This window comes from Ascidiella aspersa, chromosome 8 (assembly GCF_963924565.1).
Source record: "Ascidiella aspersa chromosome 8, kaAscAspe10.2, whole genome shotgun sequence".
NCBI classification, from domain to species: domain Eukaryota; kingdom Metazoa; phylum Chordata; class Ascidiacea; order Phlebobranchia; family Ascidiidae; genus Ascidiella; species Ascidiella aspersa.
Window position 1 is genome coordinate 6,467,934 of NC_139454.1, and position 20,273 is coordinate 6,488,206.

Genomic DNA, 20,273 nt, shown 5'->3' on the forward strand with positions numbered 1-20,273 from the left:
TTAATTTTTACAGTCGTACACGAAAGCTAACTATTTTTTTTTTGGTAGAGTAAATCATAATTCATATACGGTAGATACGAAATGGAATCCCTATGCGACTCCCTTAAAATAGGAAATGACAAAATAGGGTTTGCGACGTTTGAGAACCTCTGGCCTAGAGCAACGTCACACAATACAAACACTACATCTTCGCATGTTTTTTACTTTTTGTGTATGCCCCTTTTAAGATAGTGTTTTAACCGTTTTTGCTGTGCCATGCGCAACAGGTCATCTGTGTTTTATATACCGCAGGGTTAAGAGTGCTCTAAATCTAAAAGCTACTAAAATAGCCGACAAGGTTTATCCAAGCGATGAAGTTGCAATAATTTTTGGTTAAGATATACAGTAGCCTATCTAGGTTTTAATTTTTTAGCAAGTAAGGATAATGCCTTTTGTTAAGTGAATATACCTACTTCATTAGAAGAAAATAGCTATAACCAAACTAGTCGTTGTGTAACACAACACAATATATTTCCTAGTCCAAGTCAGTTTTGTGTTACAAAACTATGGACACAGTTTTTTCCAACGTCAGAAAATCGAATTTATCTATAATTGTTGTACTGCTGAGAATCGTCTGTTAGTAAAAGCTTAATAACAAAGAGTAGCCGCTTCGCAATGCTGATGGTGTTATATAAAAAACATACGCTTCTTTTACATTTTTAGTCTCCAAAAAATTTTGAAAACACTAGATGTGTTCCTAATCCTCAAAATGAAAAGAGAAGCAAAAACAAACGCTAAAAGCTCCAGACTTGTTAGAAAATTTGCCTGACACTTTATTTACTTTTTCGAGCGTTTAGAAATATTAACCATGAGTCAAGACATTTCGCCGCACACTGACTATGCCATATAAAAAGATGAAGCTTCTGGTACCATTTGGGCCTTTCGGTTCTCATAAGGACGAGCACTTTTATCGACGGACGAACGAAGCCTAAAGTTAAGACGGAACAAAAACTTTCTAAACAAGGCAAATCGCAAAGCCTTGACGCAACTTTAAAGCTAACGTTTAGGAGTTGGTCGCACACTGACTATGCCATATAAAAGTATGCAGCTTCTGTTACTATTTTGGCCTTTCTGTTCCCAAAAGGCCAAGCATTTTTATCGACAAACGAACGTAACCAAATTTTAAGACGGAGCAAAAGCGTCCTAAACCCCGCGAATCTGCAAGCAGCCACGCGACGTTAAAACCGGCGTTTTAAGAGCTGACATCGTCCATGATGTAGTCCTCCTTCTGGCTCCCAGCCTTGTATCCTGACTTGTCGGGCACGCAAGCGCACCCGTTGCATCCGAGGCAGCAGCAGATGTCACCGGGATAGGCAAGTAGTCTGGCCGGCACGTTTTTGCGATCCTTCCACCCTCCTGGTCAGAAGAAAGTAGCCGGTTACGTTGAAAAATCGTCTTATAAAAGGCAGATGACCGGCGTAAAAAGGTCTACTCAAAGGCAGTGGTACAGAGGTTTGTGTTTTTATTTCTGTATCAACTTTTTTTATATTATTTGATGTCTCGCCTTATAGTTTACATTGACATATTTAGGCTTAACTTGATTTTTGTTTACTTTTTTTACGACTAAACTACAGAATCTAATAAACAAACGTACGTATTATTAGCTGGGATCAGATGCCTTTTAAGGGTTTTCTTGAAGTCAGTATCTTGCCCGCAAATAAATCCTAATTTTTGTTCTAACAAGAAACTTAGCAACCTGGTGTTCCGCTATCTTTAGCCAATGTCAATTCGAAGTGACTGAATCTAGGGAAATGTGCTTAAAAGGGTGTATTATCTTAAGAAAATCGATTATAAACTTTTTTAGTACCCCGTAAAACTTTTTGTTGTAGCGTTGCTAAAGTTGATTTTCAACTCGCCCAGTCTGAGCCCGTGCACTTAAGTCAATGAAATGATCAAAGTTCTGTTTTGAAATCTCACACCAGGCTAGCGTTTTAAACATTCAGTGTCTTGCTTTTTTCACTTTTTTTTTGTGCTTACGTTAATCAATTCTGTGCGATGTATACTGAAAGCCATTGCAGATGCACCGGATCTGTCGATCAATGATGCATCGATTACTGTGGTAAGTTTTTTTTCTGTATATCCCTTCCCATATAAACGCTAGATGATATGTTAATTTGCCTTTAGCATCGATAAAATCAATATGTTTGATTTAGCTTTGGCTCACAAAACGCTAGCCGAATAACTTATTTTCGGTATATTTAAACTAAAAAAGCAGGTTAGTGTGCCTGGTATCCCGTTACATTAGGCTGGGTACTGGCGCCGAAATAATTTAAAAAAATAGTTTTAACTTACCAGTGCAGAGACTAACGAGGATTCCCAGAAGCCAAGTGAAAAGAACAAGGAAGGTACTATAGTGACAGTAGGAGAGAGCATACAGCGAATCAACGAGACCACCCGAAGCTGGCATCTCAGGAACAACTGTCACGTTCGTCACCACGCTTGACACGTTTGCCGCCAACACCTGTAAAGATCACTTCGACTTAAGCAAGCGCAAAAATAAATAGTGGCTATACGTGTCTAAGGCACTAGTGTGATTTAAATTTTTTGTTAGCCGATTCTATCACAAAAGTCATATTTTTAAGCCGGTTCTGTTACAAAAAGTCATATTTTTCAGCAAATAAACTGAGCAGCGGTCATACAAGGGAATGTTCTTGAGATTTAAGTAGTTGCAAGACCGGATGCAACCCAAGGTTACAACGGATCGTACAAACCGACTGAATGCAGCAGTTGTCTCATGACTTGTACCTGTTCCGCATCAAATGAATTTTTAAACAAACATTCACAAAAACTACAATTATAAAAATGAACATACTGTATAACTGTTACGTGAGCCACTTGGATCTCAGAAAATTGGGTTATCAGATAAGATGCGAAAATCTATTGACAGTAACCGGTAATGCTAACCGGTTCGCTGATCTCAAAAAAATTTGTGAGACGGTTCGAACCGGCAGAATCCCACCCCTGGTCCAACGGTATAGAACGAGCGAAAAAAGATGTAACTGCCAACTGTAAGTCACGGGGCTTGTCAAAAGTTGGCGGAACTGGGAATTTTTGTCGTGTTGAAACTTTTGACAACGCGAGGGTTTATTAGTAATTTTAGATCAACTTTTTGCGAGGCAGCATCACTTCTGTTCTATTTGGCGATGGTTGCATTATACTTCATTGCAGATGTTTACATGACAAACGGTTCGAAACTTCTGGTATAACAAGCTGTATTGCAGGTGTAAGGATCAAGTTGCATGGGACTGGACGTATAGTATCGTACTATGGATATACATTGATTGCTTAACACACTCATCAGCGCTCATATAACGTTTCATCTGTCAGGTTTATCACATTTGTTGATGAGAAGATTTTTGCACAAAATCCTAAAGTCATTATAAGCTCACGTAAGATGTAGCTGCGTTTACAGACTATTATACCAACCATATTTTAATTAATGTGTGATTAGCAAACCGTACACAGCCCTAAGAAGATTAACCAAAACTATACTTAGAGTGCATTCAGTCACACCGTCGAAGTGTGTAAATGGTCACACACATAAACGTAAATAAAAACTAAACAATATCAGATTTAATTTGCAAAAAAAAATTGTAACGAGTTAAAACATACTCAATGCAAGACACGGGTTGTTCGGTACTTAATATTTTATTCCGATACTAATAACGGGTATTTTGGATAAAACCTACCGCGTTTCGATCCGACACCCAATGACGTCATTTATGTACCCAAAGAAACAAAATAGTTGAAATTCCATAATCAGAGTTAACTGCTTTAGTTTATTAAGCCAAAATGTGTCCTCATGTTGAAAAGCATAGTTACATTCAGTTTTTAACCTATTATTTTTTTAAACTTTCCTTTGAAGGCAGATCGTTGTCTTAAATCGCAAATCATGCAAAAAAATTGATCCTGGGTTAGCGCCGATACCGTCTTACTATCGGGCGAGTACCGATAACGCCACTTGGAATCGGGTATCAAACCCGATCATATTTTATAGGACAAAGTATACAAGCGACTCACGTTTGCGGTGCAGTTGGCAGTTGTGACTGGTAAAAGACGAATGAACTCGTCGGCTGGTGGGTAAAGGGTAGAACCGATCCCCATCCAGATACCCATAGTCAAGCCCCCGAACATGCCTATCAGAGCACCCTGAAAAAAGTAAATCAAGGAGTGTTTTTGAACAAGAAAAGTATTAGTTCGTGGTTAAGATTTGAAGCGCGTGAAAAAGAGTTCGCGAGGGCTTATTAGTAATTTTGACAACATTGTCCGGCACTGGGCACCAATTTTTTTTGTGGTCAGAACTGCTTTTATCATTTAGTTTAGTGTATTTAATCTAGGTCTATCCCATTCTCAAGTTCAGTCATATAAAAACATTTACTCAAGTTCACTTAACACAGGTAGCCTAATTGACTCAAGTAATTACACACTGTGGGTGTATTATAGCTGTCCGAACAACCACTTTAAAATTGCAATACTCATACCTAGTATAAGTTTTTACGTTGGATTAATTACATTAATTCAGTTCAATTACGATTACAATTACTCATTTAAATGTTTCAATTACATTAAAAACACCAATTACAATTTTCGACATTGAAACTTCAGTTTCCTCAATATTAATGTATTGAGCCAAAATTAAAAAAAATTACCATTACAATTAGAATAACACAGAATAAAAATGCCTTGATTACATTAGAATACAATTCGATTAAAAACTGTACTTAATCACATCAATTACAATTATAAATTACAATTAATCCAACTCTGGAACTCACCCACGAGTTGCCCATCGGGGTGAAAAGACCAAGGCAGAATACGCCCAGCATTGGCCCACCAATGATCCCGAACATCTTTAGTGCCATCGTGAGGACTCTGTCCATCAGGGAAGCGAGGTAGGCCACTGCCAACCCTACCAGCCCGTACACGAACACTGTTTGCAAAATATGTAAATAAATCGGCGAAGTAATCACTTTTAGATCATCTCGTTACGCTGGAATCGGCAATAATGACTGGAATGATCATTTCTGTAAAATATATCAAGACGACTCAGTGTAGTGTTGTCAACCGGACATTTTGAAATTACTTTGGTCCAAGTCAAGTCAAAGAAAGTCAAATTTAAATCCAAGTCATTGCCATAAAAAATCGAATCCAAGGTATGTCAATAAAAAATGAAAATCGATAAATGCGGTCCATCCTATAAGCACTGTTTTGCAGTGTTGTAAAGAAGTCATTTGAGAAACAACTTATGTCCAAGTCAAGTCCTTTAAAGAAAGTCAGTCAAGCCCAGTCCAAATCTTCAGGTGCCCAAGTCAAGTCATAATTTAAACACATGTAGCAACCTAATCGTTTTACGTACAAAATTGTAGATAAATAGCTGAATTATAAAAAAAACTTTAAAAACAAAGCACTTAATCTCAACCAAATTCATCTGTTTCAATGACTCAATTCCAAGTGAAACGATTTGTCCAAAAAATAAGGTAATTTTATTAAAACCATTTCAGTCAATTAAAGTTTTTTGAAAACAGTGTCTTAAGTGCACTTAAGCCAAGTCTGCTACTTTGCATAGCAAACATCCAAAGTAAAACAAATAGAAAATTAAGAAGTTTTACATTCAATACTAATTGTTTTGAATAACCCAACTTTACTTAACAATATTAAATTCAAGCATGTTTAATTTAGTCGAGTTATTGACGTTACTCAGTGCAGTTTAAAATATTTATCCAATACAACAAGTCGAATCATTTTACTCGAAAGGCTTTATTCATTTAAAGCCATTTGAAATCAGTGACTCAAATCAAAAAGTCTCAATTCATTCACTTAAGTCAGTACAACTCTACTTTTTCGCTAGCAGATTATTCATTCCAATGACAGTTCATGGGTTTTAGCCTAAGAACTTGTAATTTTTTTAACTTGTGACGACTATATTTTGTATAAAGTGCCTTTTATACAAAATATTTGACGAGTAACACTTTGCTGCAGGAGCGGGCAAACCTTACCCAGCACTTTGGAGAGAGTGAGCGCATTCTTTGGCGACATGCTCGGTCTCAGGGGTCTGATGAGGTCTTCCAACGTGGAACAGGCGAGGGCATTGATTCCAGTCGAAACAGTGCTGCGAGGAAATGGGAAGGAAGTAAATACGAGCCGCTGTAGGTTCTAGCGCTTCGCCCTCTATAAATCGATGCTGCGTGTGTCGCGTAAGCTTGCACTCTAACGCAATTCAATGCTGGTCATTCTTTCGTTGTTGGCTGTATCAAGTCCCTTTATATTAAACCCAATCCATGACCCGTTCAAAGATTTGTAAATATTCCTGTGGTGAAAACGAGTATACCCTGACGCGGACTCTTTATGCGTCCAGGGAACAGCTCAACAAGGCTGCGGTGTTTACAAACGCAACACTGTCTCAAATTACAAACCCACACTCTAATTGAATAAATAGTTGCGGAAACTAAACAGAAATGGTAACTGAATGTCGAGTGCAACGCGATAAATAGCTTGTGGTACAAAACAATGGAAGGTTTTAAAATTCTAAACCTCAAACAGGGATGTGCCAAAATACCGGTACCGCTTTGATAACAAATTAATTTAGGCATTTCAGCAATTGACGTCCAACGCAACTTAGCTTTTAAATTTTAGTACCTCAAAAGGTATTTATTTTGGAAAATAGCATGTTAACAGTAAAGTTAACTAGGTTTAACTAAATAAAGCGCTAAAGCATTTTAGTTATGATTGGGATCAGAACGGATCGATTTTTGACCAATATCGGAGTGGGAATAAATGGGATTGAACAGCCTTAGTTCAATCCTCTGTATGAATTAACAGTTACAACTCAACGCAGTTTAGTTAGAGTTAGAACATAAAGCCTAACAAACTCTGTTACCTGAGAGTGCCGCTGTAGGCACTGGCGACAAAGATTCCGGGGATTCCTGGAGCAACGCCCAGAATATCCATGACCAAATAAGGAACCAACTGCCGAAACAAAATCGAAACTAAAGTTTAATCTCATCGGGTAACCACACAACACGACTTTTAAAGCAACAACATAAGCAGATGGCATATTACTAGTATTATTGCCAATCGAATATTATTAAATCTAATAAACCTGAAATCCTTTTCGAATAAGACCTAACCCATTGGAAAGTCATACGCCCATCGGAATATGGCTTAAATGGCCATATAGTAACATCTAAAACCGTCAGGATATCGTGGTTTGGGGTTTCTAACTGGTAGCCCTTGGCAACCCTGAAAGGGGTCTTAGGAGCACGAGCTTTTTTATTCAGCAAACAGTTAAAAACTCGATTATGACTTTAGATGCCCACATTGTGATTTTCCACGACACACATTTCCCAAACGTAAGTTATGTGGACCACAAAGTGTTAAGAACCCATGATGTAGGGCCAACAACTCGTAAACGTTTAAGAATCGCTGGGATCGGAGTCAAATGGGTGTGGCCGTTTGCTAGCGCTCGTTCTGATGTCGTCGTTGTTTAAAACACCCAAGTAAAGGTTAACTTTTCGGTTTATTTTGAATTTGGATTTACTCCGACGTAGATTTGATTCTAATTTGGTCCCATTACTATAGTCCATTATACACTATAGGCGTGTGCCTATGCCAAAAAAGCAACAATTACGCGAGATTTCAGGCCATTAAACACACATACTTTCAAGTCTCTGCTTTACATTCATCGTCGCCTTAATACGCCTTTCTGTAAGAAATAATTTGAAAGAAAAAAACGCTTGGTTTGAGGAATGCAGCAAAAGCATAACGTATACCTGATCCGACTTGGACACATCGCCGTTGGCGAGCGGATCGCAGTCGGCATAGATAGCGTACATCACCAGGCCGGTGATTACTGCCAGTCCAAGTACGAAGAACAGGCCCACGTCGTTGAGGTAAAGGGATCTGTGCGTGGTTTATCGCTTTTATGGTCCTGTACTTTTTACGTTAAGTACAGCCGGAACTATAATCTCAGACATACCAAAATGGGGGCTTTATCGGGATTGCAAGCCCTTATATATCCTAAGACCTAAAGAATATATCAACAGCCATACATATATACGAAAAGCCTATATTTCAAAAATACTTTCCAAAAAATTAGGCAATTTGCATTGTGATAATTTATATAAAACAAATAAGCTAGATAAACATAAAGATTTGCTTTATTTTTAATATTAACGAAATGCGAAAGTTCATTAACAGCAACGTCACCAATCCAATAGAGAAGGCAAAATTTTTATTTGAATTTTGACCTTTATTTATACCTAGCTGGATAAAGATGAACGTTATTCTTCACAGGATTTCTGTTATTAGCTTACGGTATTTGGTCAACTACTTTTTTAAAACGTCAACTACATGTCAATTAAACGTCATTTTGAAAATTAAATCGCCCTTCTTCCCACTTAAATTCCGAACCAAACCATAAAAATAGAGTAATATATCGTAAAGAACAATTTCTTAACTAAACCTGGAGTTTCCATCATTTAAGAAACTTGAAGTTTTTGGCTTAAACTTACAACTGCGCTTGCTTCAGCGACCGACAGCTGAGGTATCTCTGCACCATTGACTGGTTGATGGCGTACACAGAAAGCCACATAAGAGTGCCACCGATGCATACCGACCAAATGGAATGACGTATCCGGGGATCGAAGTCGAAACTGTTAAGACAAAGCAGTAAGGAGTTTGATTTGAAAATGTGAATTAGGTGACACAGCCTGCAGTTCCATTCGAAAACACATTTTGCAGTAAAAACAGCTCTTTCATCTACATCAGTGGTCGACAACCACGGGTCATTCGACCAGTGCCGGTCCGCAAGGAGTTCGTTACTGGTCCGTAGGTCTATACTTTATCAAGTGTCTACCTATAACGTTCGTAATTTATCATATTGTCATTCTTTTCGGTTTTTCTATGACGTAATTATATGCTTTCGTATTACTTTTAGAACTTGTTGCAGCAAACCTAGCCCAATGTTCTTTTCGAATTAAAGTTGTACAGAAACATTTGTTGTTTGTTAAACGGTCCGCGGTAAAATTTCAGTCTTAAACGGGTCCACAGTGCAAAAAAAAGGTCGCCGACCCTGGATCTATACCACAAATTTAAATAAGTGAGGATACAAAGACAGGTTCGTCATATTGGAGATTCATTGTCAACTACTGGTGAGCACACACACAAAAACATCTTCTGTACTTCTAACTAACACAACGACAGGTTTTCGTGAAATATTTTTTTAAATAACTTTAGTGGAAATTTAGCGTTGAAATTATGTTTTGAAAAATTGGGGTTATTCATCTTAATCTTTGTAAATAAAATATTTTGCCTGCCATATGTTGGGTTTGTGTTATTTTTAGTTGAGGTATTGGTCAACAGGTTATAACAGGTTCGCATGCTTCTTGATTTTACTCGAAATTAAATTATGAAGTCATGGGACTTGCATTCGGTTCACCATACGTCCACTTTTATTAGTATTTGTCCTCTTTGTTAAATAAAAATGACTGAACCTTCGAAGAGACTGTTAAATACCTAAATCTATATATTGTTTTGCATTTGCTTTTTCAATTTAAGTTTTCAAACGAATCATAATAGACGAGTTAAGTCTGATAACTTTTCGGCGAAAGCTTAAGATCTGTTCAGTTTTGGTAACAATATTCCTATTGAAACATTTAGTAGAGACACAAAATATTCATGATTGTCAAAACCAAATAGGCCGAGGAAATCGACATCATCTTGAAAATGACGTTTCAATGCGCAATTTCAAGAAACGTGATGTAAGGTACCACTATGAGGGGCCGCGATCTAGGTATAACACAATGTATAGAGGTAGACTCACTGAAAGAAGTCAATTCTTCCGCCTTCATAATTGATCTGCCAAACGCGTTCGAAACCGCCAACGTCGATACTACCCTTGATAATGATGGCCGTGAATCCGATCCACATTACGACACACTATATGAAAACAACATATACTCTAGAACTTATGTGGGTGTCCCTTATGTGTTATTTGCGGTGTGCGTGAGCGTCCACGACGCACAGCAAGGTGTATGGCCAAATAACACCTTTTTATAACCCGTTTTAATAAAGTATTCCGAAGGTAAATTTTAGGAACTTGAGAAACAAAACCTAAAGCCCTTAAACGCAAAGAAGACAAATGAGCTCAACCTTTAGTCAAACCTGAAACAGAAACTTACCAAGAATATCCTCTGCTAATAATTGTTCCAGTAGGTTTTATGTGTGGTATATAGGCCTTTTATATGTATAAAAAAACAACAACAAAAAACAGATATGTAATAGACCCAAACATCAAAGTGAAACAAGAATGTTAAACTCTGCTTTGTTTTAACACAATGATTTTTTTATACCTGGACTACATCGTTCCACACAACTGCTTTCATTCCACCAATCGTTGTGTAGAAGGTGCATACCAGCGCTGTTACCACGATGGATACTGTGAGACTAAGGCCTGTCACTGATGAAATAAAGGCAAAAAATGTTTACAAACCTTATTATTATTGACTAAAACCTAACTATGGCTGTCAGCCAAACCTAAAAGGGTCAGTTTGGTAATAAATAGAGAACTGATACTTTCGAACCACATTTTCGACAACATATTTTGTCGTTCGTTTAGATATCAATAACATATTCTTTAATATTGTATTTAAATTGTAACGCAGCCTATAACGACCTTGGTAACAAACGGTTTATTATGTTATTTTTGCAACACAGATTGTCCGACGTCCGAGTTTTTTTGGGCACATTTGAGGTTACCAAACGCTTAATCTAAAGCGCTTTACAATTGATAATAGTCTGGCTGGTTAACGATAGTACACTGGTACGAGGTATCTGATTAGATATGTATTCAGTTGTTATTTAGACTACCTTTGTTCAGGGCCAAGGCAGGCATGTACATGACCATTCCCATGTAGAGCACAGTCTGCAGAATAAAGGCACAGGTACCAGCGATGCGAACTCCGCGGCTGAACCTTTGCTCCAGATACTGCAATTCACCAAAAAAACTGGGACTCATATACTTCTGCCGTTTAAAGTAACCAACCAAATAGCCAATCAGACAGACACCCAACCAACCAACCAACCAACCAACCAACCAACCAACCAACCAACCAACCAACCAACCAACCAACCAACCAACCAACCAACCAACCAACCAACCAACCAACCAACCAACCAACCAACCAACCAACCAACCAACCAACCAACCAACCAACCAACCAACCAACCAACCAACCAACCAACCAAGCCAGAGACACCCAACGAACCAACCAACTAACTAGCCGGACAGACACCCAAGAAACCAAGCAACCAACCAACAAACAAACAAACAAACTAGCCTTCCAGCCAGACATCCAACGGACAACCAACCAACTAGCCAGCCAGTCAAACACCCGCCCAACCAACTAGCCACACAGACATCCAACTTACCAACCAAACAATCAACCAACTAGCTAGCCAGACAAACACCCAACTAACCAACCAACTAAACAACCGACCAACCAACTAGCCAGCCAAACCCCAACTAACCAACCAACCAAACAAACAAACCAAACAAACAAACCAACAAACCAACAAACGAACCAACCAACCAACTAAACAGCCATCCTGCCAACCAACCAGCCAACCAACCAGCCAATCAACTAGCCAGCCAGTCAGACACCCAACTAACCAACAAAATAACCAACCAACCTCGTAAGTGCTTGAAATCCCCATGTTGTAGAATACTGGCACAAAGAGTTGAGCCGTAATGATCGCCACCGCTGTGTAAGCGATAAAGAACCACCAGAACATGGTCCCAAAGCGATATACCTCGGCCGGTGTACCTAGAACCGTGATCGCCGACATAAAGCTGGCCGTCAGACTCAGGGCTACTGGCCACCCGCTCATCTTTCTGCGTATTAAGAGTTGAGTGTTTTTTACTAATTGTTTTTTAATTTTGTCTACCGACTGCAAATCACGAAAGAGTTCGAGTCGGGCGGATCGAAATTGCGGCGTTTGTTCTAAACAACATGGTCGTTTAATAAACTTTTTTATGTGTAGATTTATTCATCAGAGAAAAATGACTTGAAAGAACCAGTTGTCATGAAAACGTCATACAGATAACAACGAAACAGCTGTCGCAATAAAAATATAAAAAATATAGCGCTCCTCTATGTTTATAGGCAAAAATCCCATTGGTGGGCGCTATAAAAATGTAACGCGTATATAAAGATATGTTGCGTATGATCAGTTTGCAATAAATGAGTGAAACTTCCACATTCCTTATGAAAATACTGTATAAACCCCTATAACAGGGATGGCGAACCACTGTCCCGTGGGTCACGAAGTGCCCACAAGATTTTTAATGACCCACTTGACTCTCAAAAATTACCGAAATGTTATCAATCATTTTCATGAAAGAACACATATACAAAAAAGTTCTTCGTTAGATAACACTATATTGTTTAAATTAGGGCTGGCAAATCTGTGGGTCGTGCAAAAGTGTTAAGGGGTGACGAGTAGGCCTACATTAACTGCACTTTAACAAATCGGTGCAGAAAAGCAGACAACTAAAAGCATTTTGTTTACGCTGTAAAACGTAACGGGTGGTGATCCTTTAAGGGAAACTATGAGTTCGCAGACTAAAAGTTCTGAAAACCCTGGTTAAACCAATAAACCATGCTGAAAAGCTTTCTGCTGAACTCCTGTAATCCCATAAGAAATGATGCATCATTTTTATCTTCTTAATATTTGGAAATCATCCAAAAACCTTCAATTACCAACCCAGACAATAACACTTAAAACGATGCAGCAGAGTTGCGCATAAAATTAGCAAATAATTAAATGTATGACCCACTTGTGCATTTTGTTGGGATTAAAGTCATGTTTGTGACCTGGTCGATGAAAAGGTTCGCCATATCTGCCCTATAACTTGCTAAAATAGTTAAAAAATCAAGTCAGGCGATGTGGTGTCACTACAAAAATATCATTTTAGTGGTCCAGTTTCTTCACAGATAACCTAATTTTCTGTACCTGAAAGAAAGGCATGTTTACTCATTGCTACGTTATGGATCCCGAATAGAACTTCTAACTGGCGTCTTAGGTGTTGTTAATTGGCAACCAACAGAGTCAATCAGGCGATACGCCACATTTGCAAAAAACAAGTGGCAGATTCACACAGAGTGGCGTCAATTTACGTTTAAAGCGACTAATATAGCTGTTTTGCGAGTCCCTAAGTTTGCCGTACTTCAGTGCTTTCTTAAATGTTCAGTTAGTTTGTTTTGCGCCACATACAACAAAATCACCAACAGCTTAATTGCTATCGCTGTCAACTGGCATTTCGATGCTCACAGTTCAGCACAGCTGTTTGTTTGCCGCTGCAAAATGACGTCAGTCGACGCTTAAATCATGACGACGCAATTATTTCGACGCACGTACGCGAATGCCGATGCTTGGCGTTACACCGTCCAGTCACGTCAGCAGTCAAGTGTTTTTTCCTGCAATTTCGACCTACAGACAAGTGAGTCGCGTTGGCAACAACAAAGCGTCTGGGCAGTTTGGCGGAAGCCCAAGCGAGTCGTTTTTGTAAAATGACCGGTTAACGTTTTTTTTAAAAACAGCCGACTCCATATTTTTAAACTGTTTTCAAGGCTTTTAAATCGTTGATGTCACAAAACAGCGTAAATAGGGCTGGTGAATGCGTATAATGCGGTCATGTAACAAGTGTTTTTTTAAGAACAATGCGTTTGCCATATATCTTGCGTTTTCAATGTTGACTTGATTGCAAGTTAGGTGTACTCTTTGTTCAGATATTTCCGTCACTTTTTGGAATAAAGTTCTTTAACGCGCAACTTCGCTTATGTTAACTTATTTATATAAATACAACATCGTCTAACTCTAAACAGTAGAGTTTAACCGTTTAACGCGTTAGTTTCAAAACTGCATTAAACGGCCGGGCTTTCAAGCTCTTTTTGAAATACATATTTTACGAATTTCTAACCCAAGTCCTTTATATGCGATTGCCCACTGATTAATGCAGATTGTTAAGTTAAAACCAATTTGTTTTACCCAGTAGCTTAACGTAAATAAGCGCAATCGATTGGAATTTGTGCATTAAAATATGGCGGTCGTGGTTTCTAAATTACGAAGGCAGTACGACTTTTGCGAAACTGCTCTGTTACACAAGGGCGGGATTTTCGGAAAGCTTAATGCACGTTTCTACCACAGCGTGCTACCAACCAGTGTTGAAACTAACATGAAACGGCGTTCAGATAAATAAATGTTTGTAGGTACCCTGCACCGGTAAAAATGTAATATTTTGTTATTTTGTTTACCTGGCCATCCCACTATATCCTTGAATGGTTTCAAACAAAGATTTTCGTTACACATGGTCGTACCGCATTGAACGATAACCTCGGGTTTACCAAGGTAGCTTTAATGCAGGGGTTCTTAAACTTTTTTTACCACCCAACCCTAAAAATGTTTTTTGTCTCGCGTGGTCCACGGTAGGCAAACATTTAAAAATGACGTCATAAATTTACCTCACAATACAAATAGACTTCCTAAATCTGCTGATTTCGGTCCAAAAATGTGAAAGTGAAATGGAGTCTAAATACATTCAGTGCAAAACCGTTTTTATTTTTTTTCTGCGATAAATACATTACTTCTTAAATATACACTAATATTTCAATTGGGTTTCATTGACCCCCTAAAACTAGTTCACGGACCCCCAAGGGTTCCATGGACCACAGTTTAAGAACCCCTGCTTTAATGTCAATGTCCGAATTAAGATGTCACCCTTCGTACCAAGTACAAGTGCAATTAATAAAAAACGATTCCTTGTTGCAATCGACTACAAAACTATCTTATTTTATTAACTTCAATATTTGTGTAATTCACTTTGTTGGAGTATAGGAACTTATGAAAATGCCCGATTTACTACCCCGGGTGTCTACACTTAACATTACAATCACAATTTTTCTTTAAGTTTTTTTCATATCTAAACCGTTATCGCCAATCTTCTTTCAAAAATCGAATAATTGTTGTTTTATAAAGCAGTCCAACCCTATTAACCTTTTGGAATTGCCGATCCCCTCCCACCAACTGGCCATATTCATCCCCCGTTTAAAGTGTTTCAAATGCTATATTGACCACAAAGTTAAAACCCAGCCTGGCACCGACCTGCCGCCGAGCAAATAGTCCTCGGCGGTTTGGTTGTTCCTGTCTTTCACCGCGAAGAACACGCCGATCAGCACAGACACAAAGAACAGCGAGCCAAACACGAGGTAGTCGGCCACACCAAACGTCCCGGTACCGCCTGAGTCAGCTGAAACGACAGGGTCGACGAGTCCATTGCTGATTGTCAATGCTGCTGCTGACGCGTCTGTGGTCGCCATGGCGATCTGCAGTCGTTCGGTCTCGGGTTGTAAGCTTTTGAAAGCTGCGCAACTTCACTCGAAAGGTTTGCAAGGAATAGCGAGTTTTTTCTTCTGTTTCAAGTGGTTTAAAGTGAGCGCAATTCGCAGGGAGTTTGCGTTCGCTTCTACACCTGTGACTGTGTTGTAAACAAGTTTCAAATTGCTTAAATGTAAAATATTTTCCAAAATAAGTCAATTCGAAAACGCTGCAATTCAAAAAAACAGGCTTGTGACTTTCAACCCAAGTCGATTAAAAAACATATCTTGAAAATGCTTCTTTTCCGTGACCCAATCTAATTTAAAATATACCTCAATATTTGTTGCAGGATATAATAAAATTCACCTCATAGCATATAGATTATAGCATATATAACAGAAAAAGCACGTAATTATGCTCTGCCAATGATACCAAAGGTAATACGCTCTATGCCCATTATACGAAAATTGCTTAAAATGACATTAAAATACCTAGGTCTTATATAAACTACCAGCGTGCACACATTACACTTTCTCTACAACCTGCACTGAGAACCGGGTTTAAATTTAACTTGGTGTAAGTTGCTGTGCGCCAAAAATCCTTTACGACAAACTTTTGAAAAATTGAATTTCACTTTGCTAATCCGACCTCTGAAAATCGAAGGATTGTTATAAGTTTTCCAAAGGACTCCAGACCTAAACGCCATTATAACCTGCATGGCTCACGCCCACGATTTGTCACAGGCTTTGTCGTAACCTGACGCCGTCAATTACGGTTTTCACGTGAGCGGCGGCGCTTACGTGCAAAAAACACGGTCTCGATGGCGTATATCAGGCGCCCTCCGAAAATACGTCAAAACAAGTTGATATGACAACAGCCCATGGCAGATTAGCAGCGCTAGTAAAGCGGTGGAACGTGGTCTAGTACATTATCAACATATTTCGAAGGTTTGCCGAGAATTCGTAAATGTAAACCTACTGACCTATATACTGAAATCAAATAATTGGCAGAATTTCAAAAAACTTAGCCTAAGCCAGATTGATTAATGGAACTAGTCCGAACATGCTGGTTATCAAAGCGGATTAAAAACATATTGCAGGTTCACTATTGACAGCAAATGTGTGGATGGCAATATGCACTTAAAAGTTCCAAGCAATATAGCCTTTGACTTCCATAGGCAAACCAAACCATGGTTATGAAACCAATTTACACCCGTGATCTGCATTTTCTCAATTCGTTTACTGATGAGACACACTGTGTTCTTCTGCAAAAACTCATTGCTGCATCCGTAAGCTCAAACCTCACCACATGCTATAGTTCGTTTTCAATCTTACCTCCCTTGTTTGAAAATCATAATATAGCTACTGATTTCGCTCAGTCTGCCGTACTTCTGCCTGGGCAAAGTCAAATGTGACATGCGGCGCACCCAAAAAGCACATGGAAAACGGCGTGAACAAGTTCAACTTCCGTAATGAGCGAAGTGAAATTGGACGTCGCAATCATTGCAGTATTGCCTACGCTTGCTAAATCCTTGCCAGTCGCCTGATTTAGCCTTACCACGCTGTCTGCCATCCACATGTCAACCAGCCTATTCCTATATGCAAACAAACCCGCAGACTGAGAACTATCTGACATTGACTATTCGGATTTCTTTGAGCGATTTCATCAAATCGGATATATTAAACATCACATTGTCTTTGACAATTTATCCGTAATTTGGCTACATCCTTGTCCCCAACGCCATAGGTTAGTTTCGTACAGTACTTGCTGGGCCATTTGCTTAATTCTTCTGCATTACAACTTTAGCAACTAAAAACACCAATATATATATATATGCGGGTATTTCAACTATTTCAACTGAAAGCTAGTCAACTATTGTCTCAACAACGAATTAAATTTAACTTTTACTTTGCAGCACGCCAACTTAGAAACCACTAATGCTCGGGAGAATACAGGGAAACCAGTTGCAGTGTGTTGCTAACTCATGCGATGCCGCTTTGAAGAGCCTGGACAGAGTTTAGCAGCATTCAGCAGCACTGTCGCATTGGCGGTTATTCCAGCATAGCTCCAAGAAACGGCTCAACTATTCACCTGGTTTAATATCGCTTCCAAGAAGGTGCGGCAATAGCATATAGAACAGCAGCACTAGTTTGAACTTATCATCAATGTACATGATTCTTTAAAAGTGTGATCTGCGTAGAGTTGCTTTTGCAACAGAAAATAATATTTTAAATGAAAATGCAGATGCCAAGAAAACATTATTTTGCATAGCAAACAAATACAGAGTGAAACAATTTTTACATTGAAATAATATTTTTACAAACACAATAAAGTTTTATTGTGTTTCACATAAGGACGACAAAATTGTCTGACATTTAGCAAGACACGTTCATAGTTCATACTGTAAAGTTGCTACAAAACTAACATTGAGCGTCCGAAGTTTTGCACCGACACTTAGTTCTGACTTGACCAAACGAGACATTCCCAACCAGTAGTCTATTCAAGTTCATTCAGTCGTTACGGACCGTGAAGAAGCAACTAGATGTGCAGTGCGCAATTTAAAAAATGTTAGAGGAGCCTAAGCCTTTCTCCGATTTTAACTGATGCATTGCTTCCCAAACAGTAATATGGACGACTTAATTACTAATTGTAAAAAATAGCCTATTTAACTTGGTATATTCCGACTAAAGCGGAAATCCAACCGCACAAAGTGCAAAAAATGCGTTTATAGGGTTTAAATTGCCTAAAGTTCAATTTGGGAGACGAATTTTTGGCATAAAAAAGATTTGCGCACTCCTCGTGCCCAATATATGACTTAAAACATTTAAGGATCATTGCAATGCTGTATTACATTCAGTAAATGAGTGCATTGAAGTCTGTTTTAAAATGACTTGACTTGACTGACGTATTTTGGGTATAAGGACTTGACTTACTTAAGTTTTTTTGACAAATTAATTTTGGACTTTTTACAACACTGGTATGAGGCATGTGTTTGGAATGACACGACCACTCGCTATTTTATCTTTGTAAGAAATGACGCCTTGCTTGCAGGTTGGGCACGACCCAACAGTGATGTTGAATACAACCCAAACTTTTCTTTACTTCCTTGTTTCAACTTAAACACAAAATACATGCATTTCAATTTTAAGCCACATGTTCTGGTGAAATTAAAATTGTCACATGTTCTGCTAAATTTATGCTTCTAGATAGTTCAAATTTCGTCGTTAATAACGCGGATAGGTTTGGGAAACTTGATGTTCAAACAATATGTTTATTAAATGTAAACTGTGTCTAATAGGTGTAATTGTGTATAGCTTAAATCTGCCCCATCAAAGTCCAGTTTCTAACTAATATAACGATGTGTAGTTTTTTTACGAAGTAAAAAGGAAAAAGTAGAGTAAGTGGTGAATGTGTAGTGACAGTATTCTTCCCATCGGCCAAAAAGTAGGGAAATAACTGAAAATGTCAGTAATGTTCGCACCAATTCCTCGGACAACCTATCTCAGTTTAGGAGCTATGGTGCCGCCACTGGAGGTATAGGGCCAAAGTAGAATTGTACATCGGCAGAAAAGTTAACGTCTTTCCTTTTTTTATTGTGGTGGTGTTAATGTCAATGTATAAATAGCAAGTAATATTTTAGTAAATACTGCTTGATTTTCATGGTCACTCCGGAAACACCATTTTTTTGTGTAGGAAATGCAGCGGAATTTGTCTGTGTAACGAAATCAAGCGAATAACTGTTTTGTTTGCGTTTCAGCCTAACCCCTCGCTCTTAATCATGCGTTATGATGCCCGAATCGCGAACCTCTTTAGCGTTTCCGCGAAAGTTGTACGCTTTACGTGCGCGTCCAGTTATAGCTGCACGCAGTGCGCAAAAAAGGCTCGCAAAAACACTTGTTTTTTCCGAAGTTGGATCTTTTGAGACGCGTGCCCTGGTCGTGTCATGAATGCAAAAAACGTTGTGATCGGCAAACGTCCGTATTTAATTTGGTCGCTTTGTTTAGCTTACACGCCCGACTCAAATGTTAAATGTCGTTTTCTGACGCACTAATATATTTTTTTCAACTTTTTTAAAACTAAGAAAATTTAACGTCGTCTAACTCTGTTTGCACCCAACTTGGTAACAGATTTAGATTTTAAAATTTTGCACAACGTCAGACTGAATTTTTACCAGGAAACGCAACTCTCATAAACTCTATAAGTTTAACCGAGACCTAACTTTAGTAAAGCTATGTGCTACAACGCAGAAAACGATGCTATAATTGCAGTTACACCTGTTACTTTTGGAAAAGCAAACTCACGCATTATAGCCATGTATACTATCATGCATAGTTTGTTTGTTAATTTTAGCTATGTATGTTTTATTTCATACTAAATTGGCACCGTACTGAAATCATTAAAGGCGCCTTGAACCACAATTCGACGGCCCTGCATATTGTGGGAATTATAGAATAAATTTTCTTTATTTTTTAAAACATTCTGCAAATGCAGAGAATCTTCATGACTGGCCTGATTAAAATGCAGACCGAGCTTTACATTTCTTCGTTGAATGCTAATCTTAAACACTAACAGTTAAAAACTTTATATCACAGTATCAAAAACCTTTAACATTTTTGATACTTCGATTTATTAACATAAGCGTTTGTCCCAAAAGGTATTTTTAGCAGTGAATGATTTGCGATAAATCCTAAAAGGCATTTATTAATTTTCGACTAAGTTCGGACCAATCATAACGCGTGACGCACCACTTCCGGTTAAAAAGAAAAAAAATGCGCAAGACAAAACTAAACGCGCCTGGCCGAAAACTTAGTCAATGATTTACACGAACAGAATTTAGTTCCGCAAAAACAACAAAGTATATT

At 38.4% G+C, this 20,273-nt stretch overlaps 1 protein-coding gene across 1 annotated transcript; it reads right to left on the reverse strand.

Annotated features, from left to right (window-relative positions):
• Positions 1–399: 399 nt before the first annotated feature.
• LOC146135544 (sodium-coupled monocarboxylate transporter 1-like) lies at positions 400–15,738 on the reverse strand. The gene is made up of 13 exons (XM_083394972.1): positions 15,199–15,738; positions 11,728–11,929; positions 10,906–11,023; positions 10,389–10,495; positions 9,860–9,975; positions 8,550–8,690; positions 7,809–7,938; positions 6,917–7,005; positions 6,036–6,148; positions 4,815–4,969; positions 4,060–4,188; positions 2,332–2,500; positions 400–1,395 (listed from the first exon to the last, which is right to left on the reverse strand). Exons 1-13 carry the CDS (start codon positions 15,411–15,413, stop codon positions 1,232–1,234), a joined length of 1,848 nt encoding a protein of 615 aa, XP_083251098.1. The 5' UTR covers positions 15,414–15,738; the 3' UTR covers positions 400–1,231.
• Between the last annotated feature and the right edge of the window lie 4,535 nt (positions 15,739–20,273).

Bases quoted from the DNA above. Each gene is read 5' to 3' on its own strand.
- LOC146135544 (XM_083394972.1), bottom strand. From the start codon at position 15,413: ATGGCGACCACAGACGCGTCAGCAGCAGCATTGACAATCAGCAATGGA. The intron at 11,024-11,727 runs GTTGGTTGGTTA...GGTGAATTGCAG, and splicing joins GGATTTCAAGCACTTACGAG to TATCTGGAGCAAAGGTTCAG. The intron at 9,976-10,388 runs GTATAAAAAAAT...GTTTTCATATAG, and splicing joins TGTGGAACGATGTAGTCCAG to TGTGTCGTAATGTGGATCGG.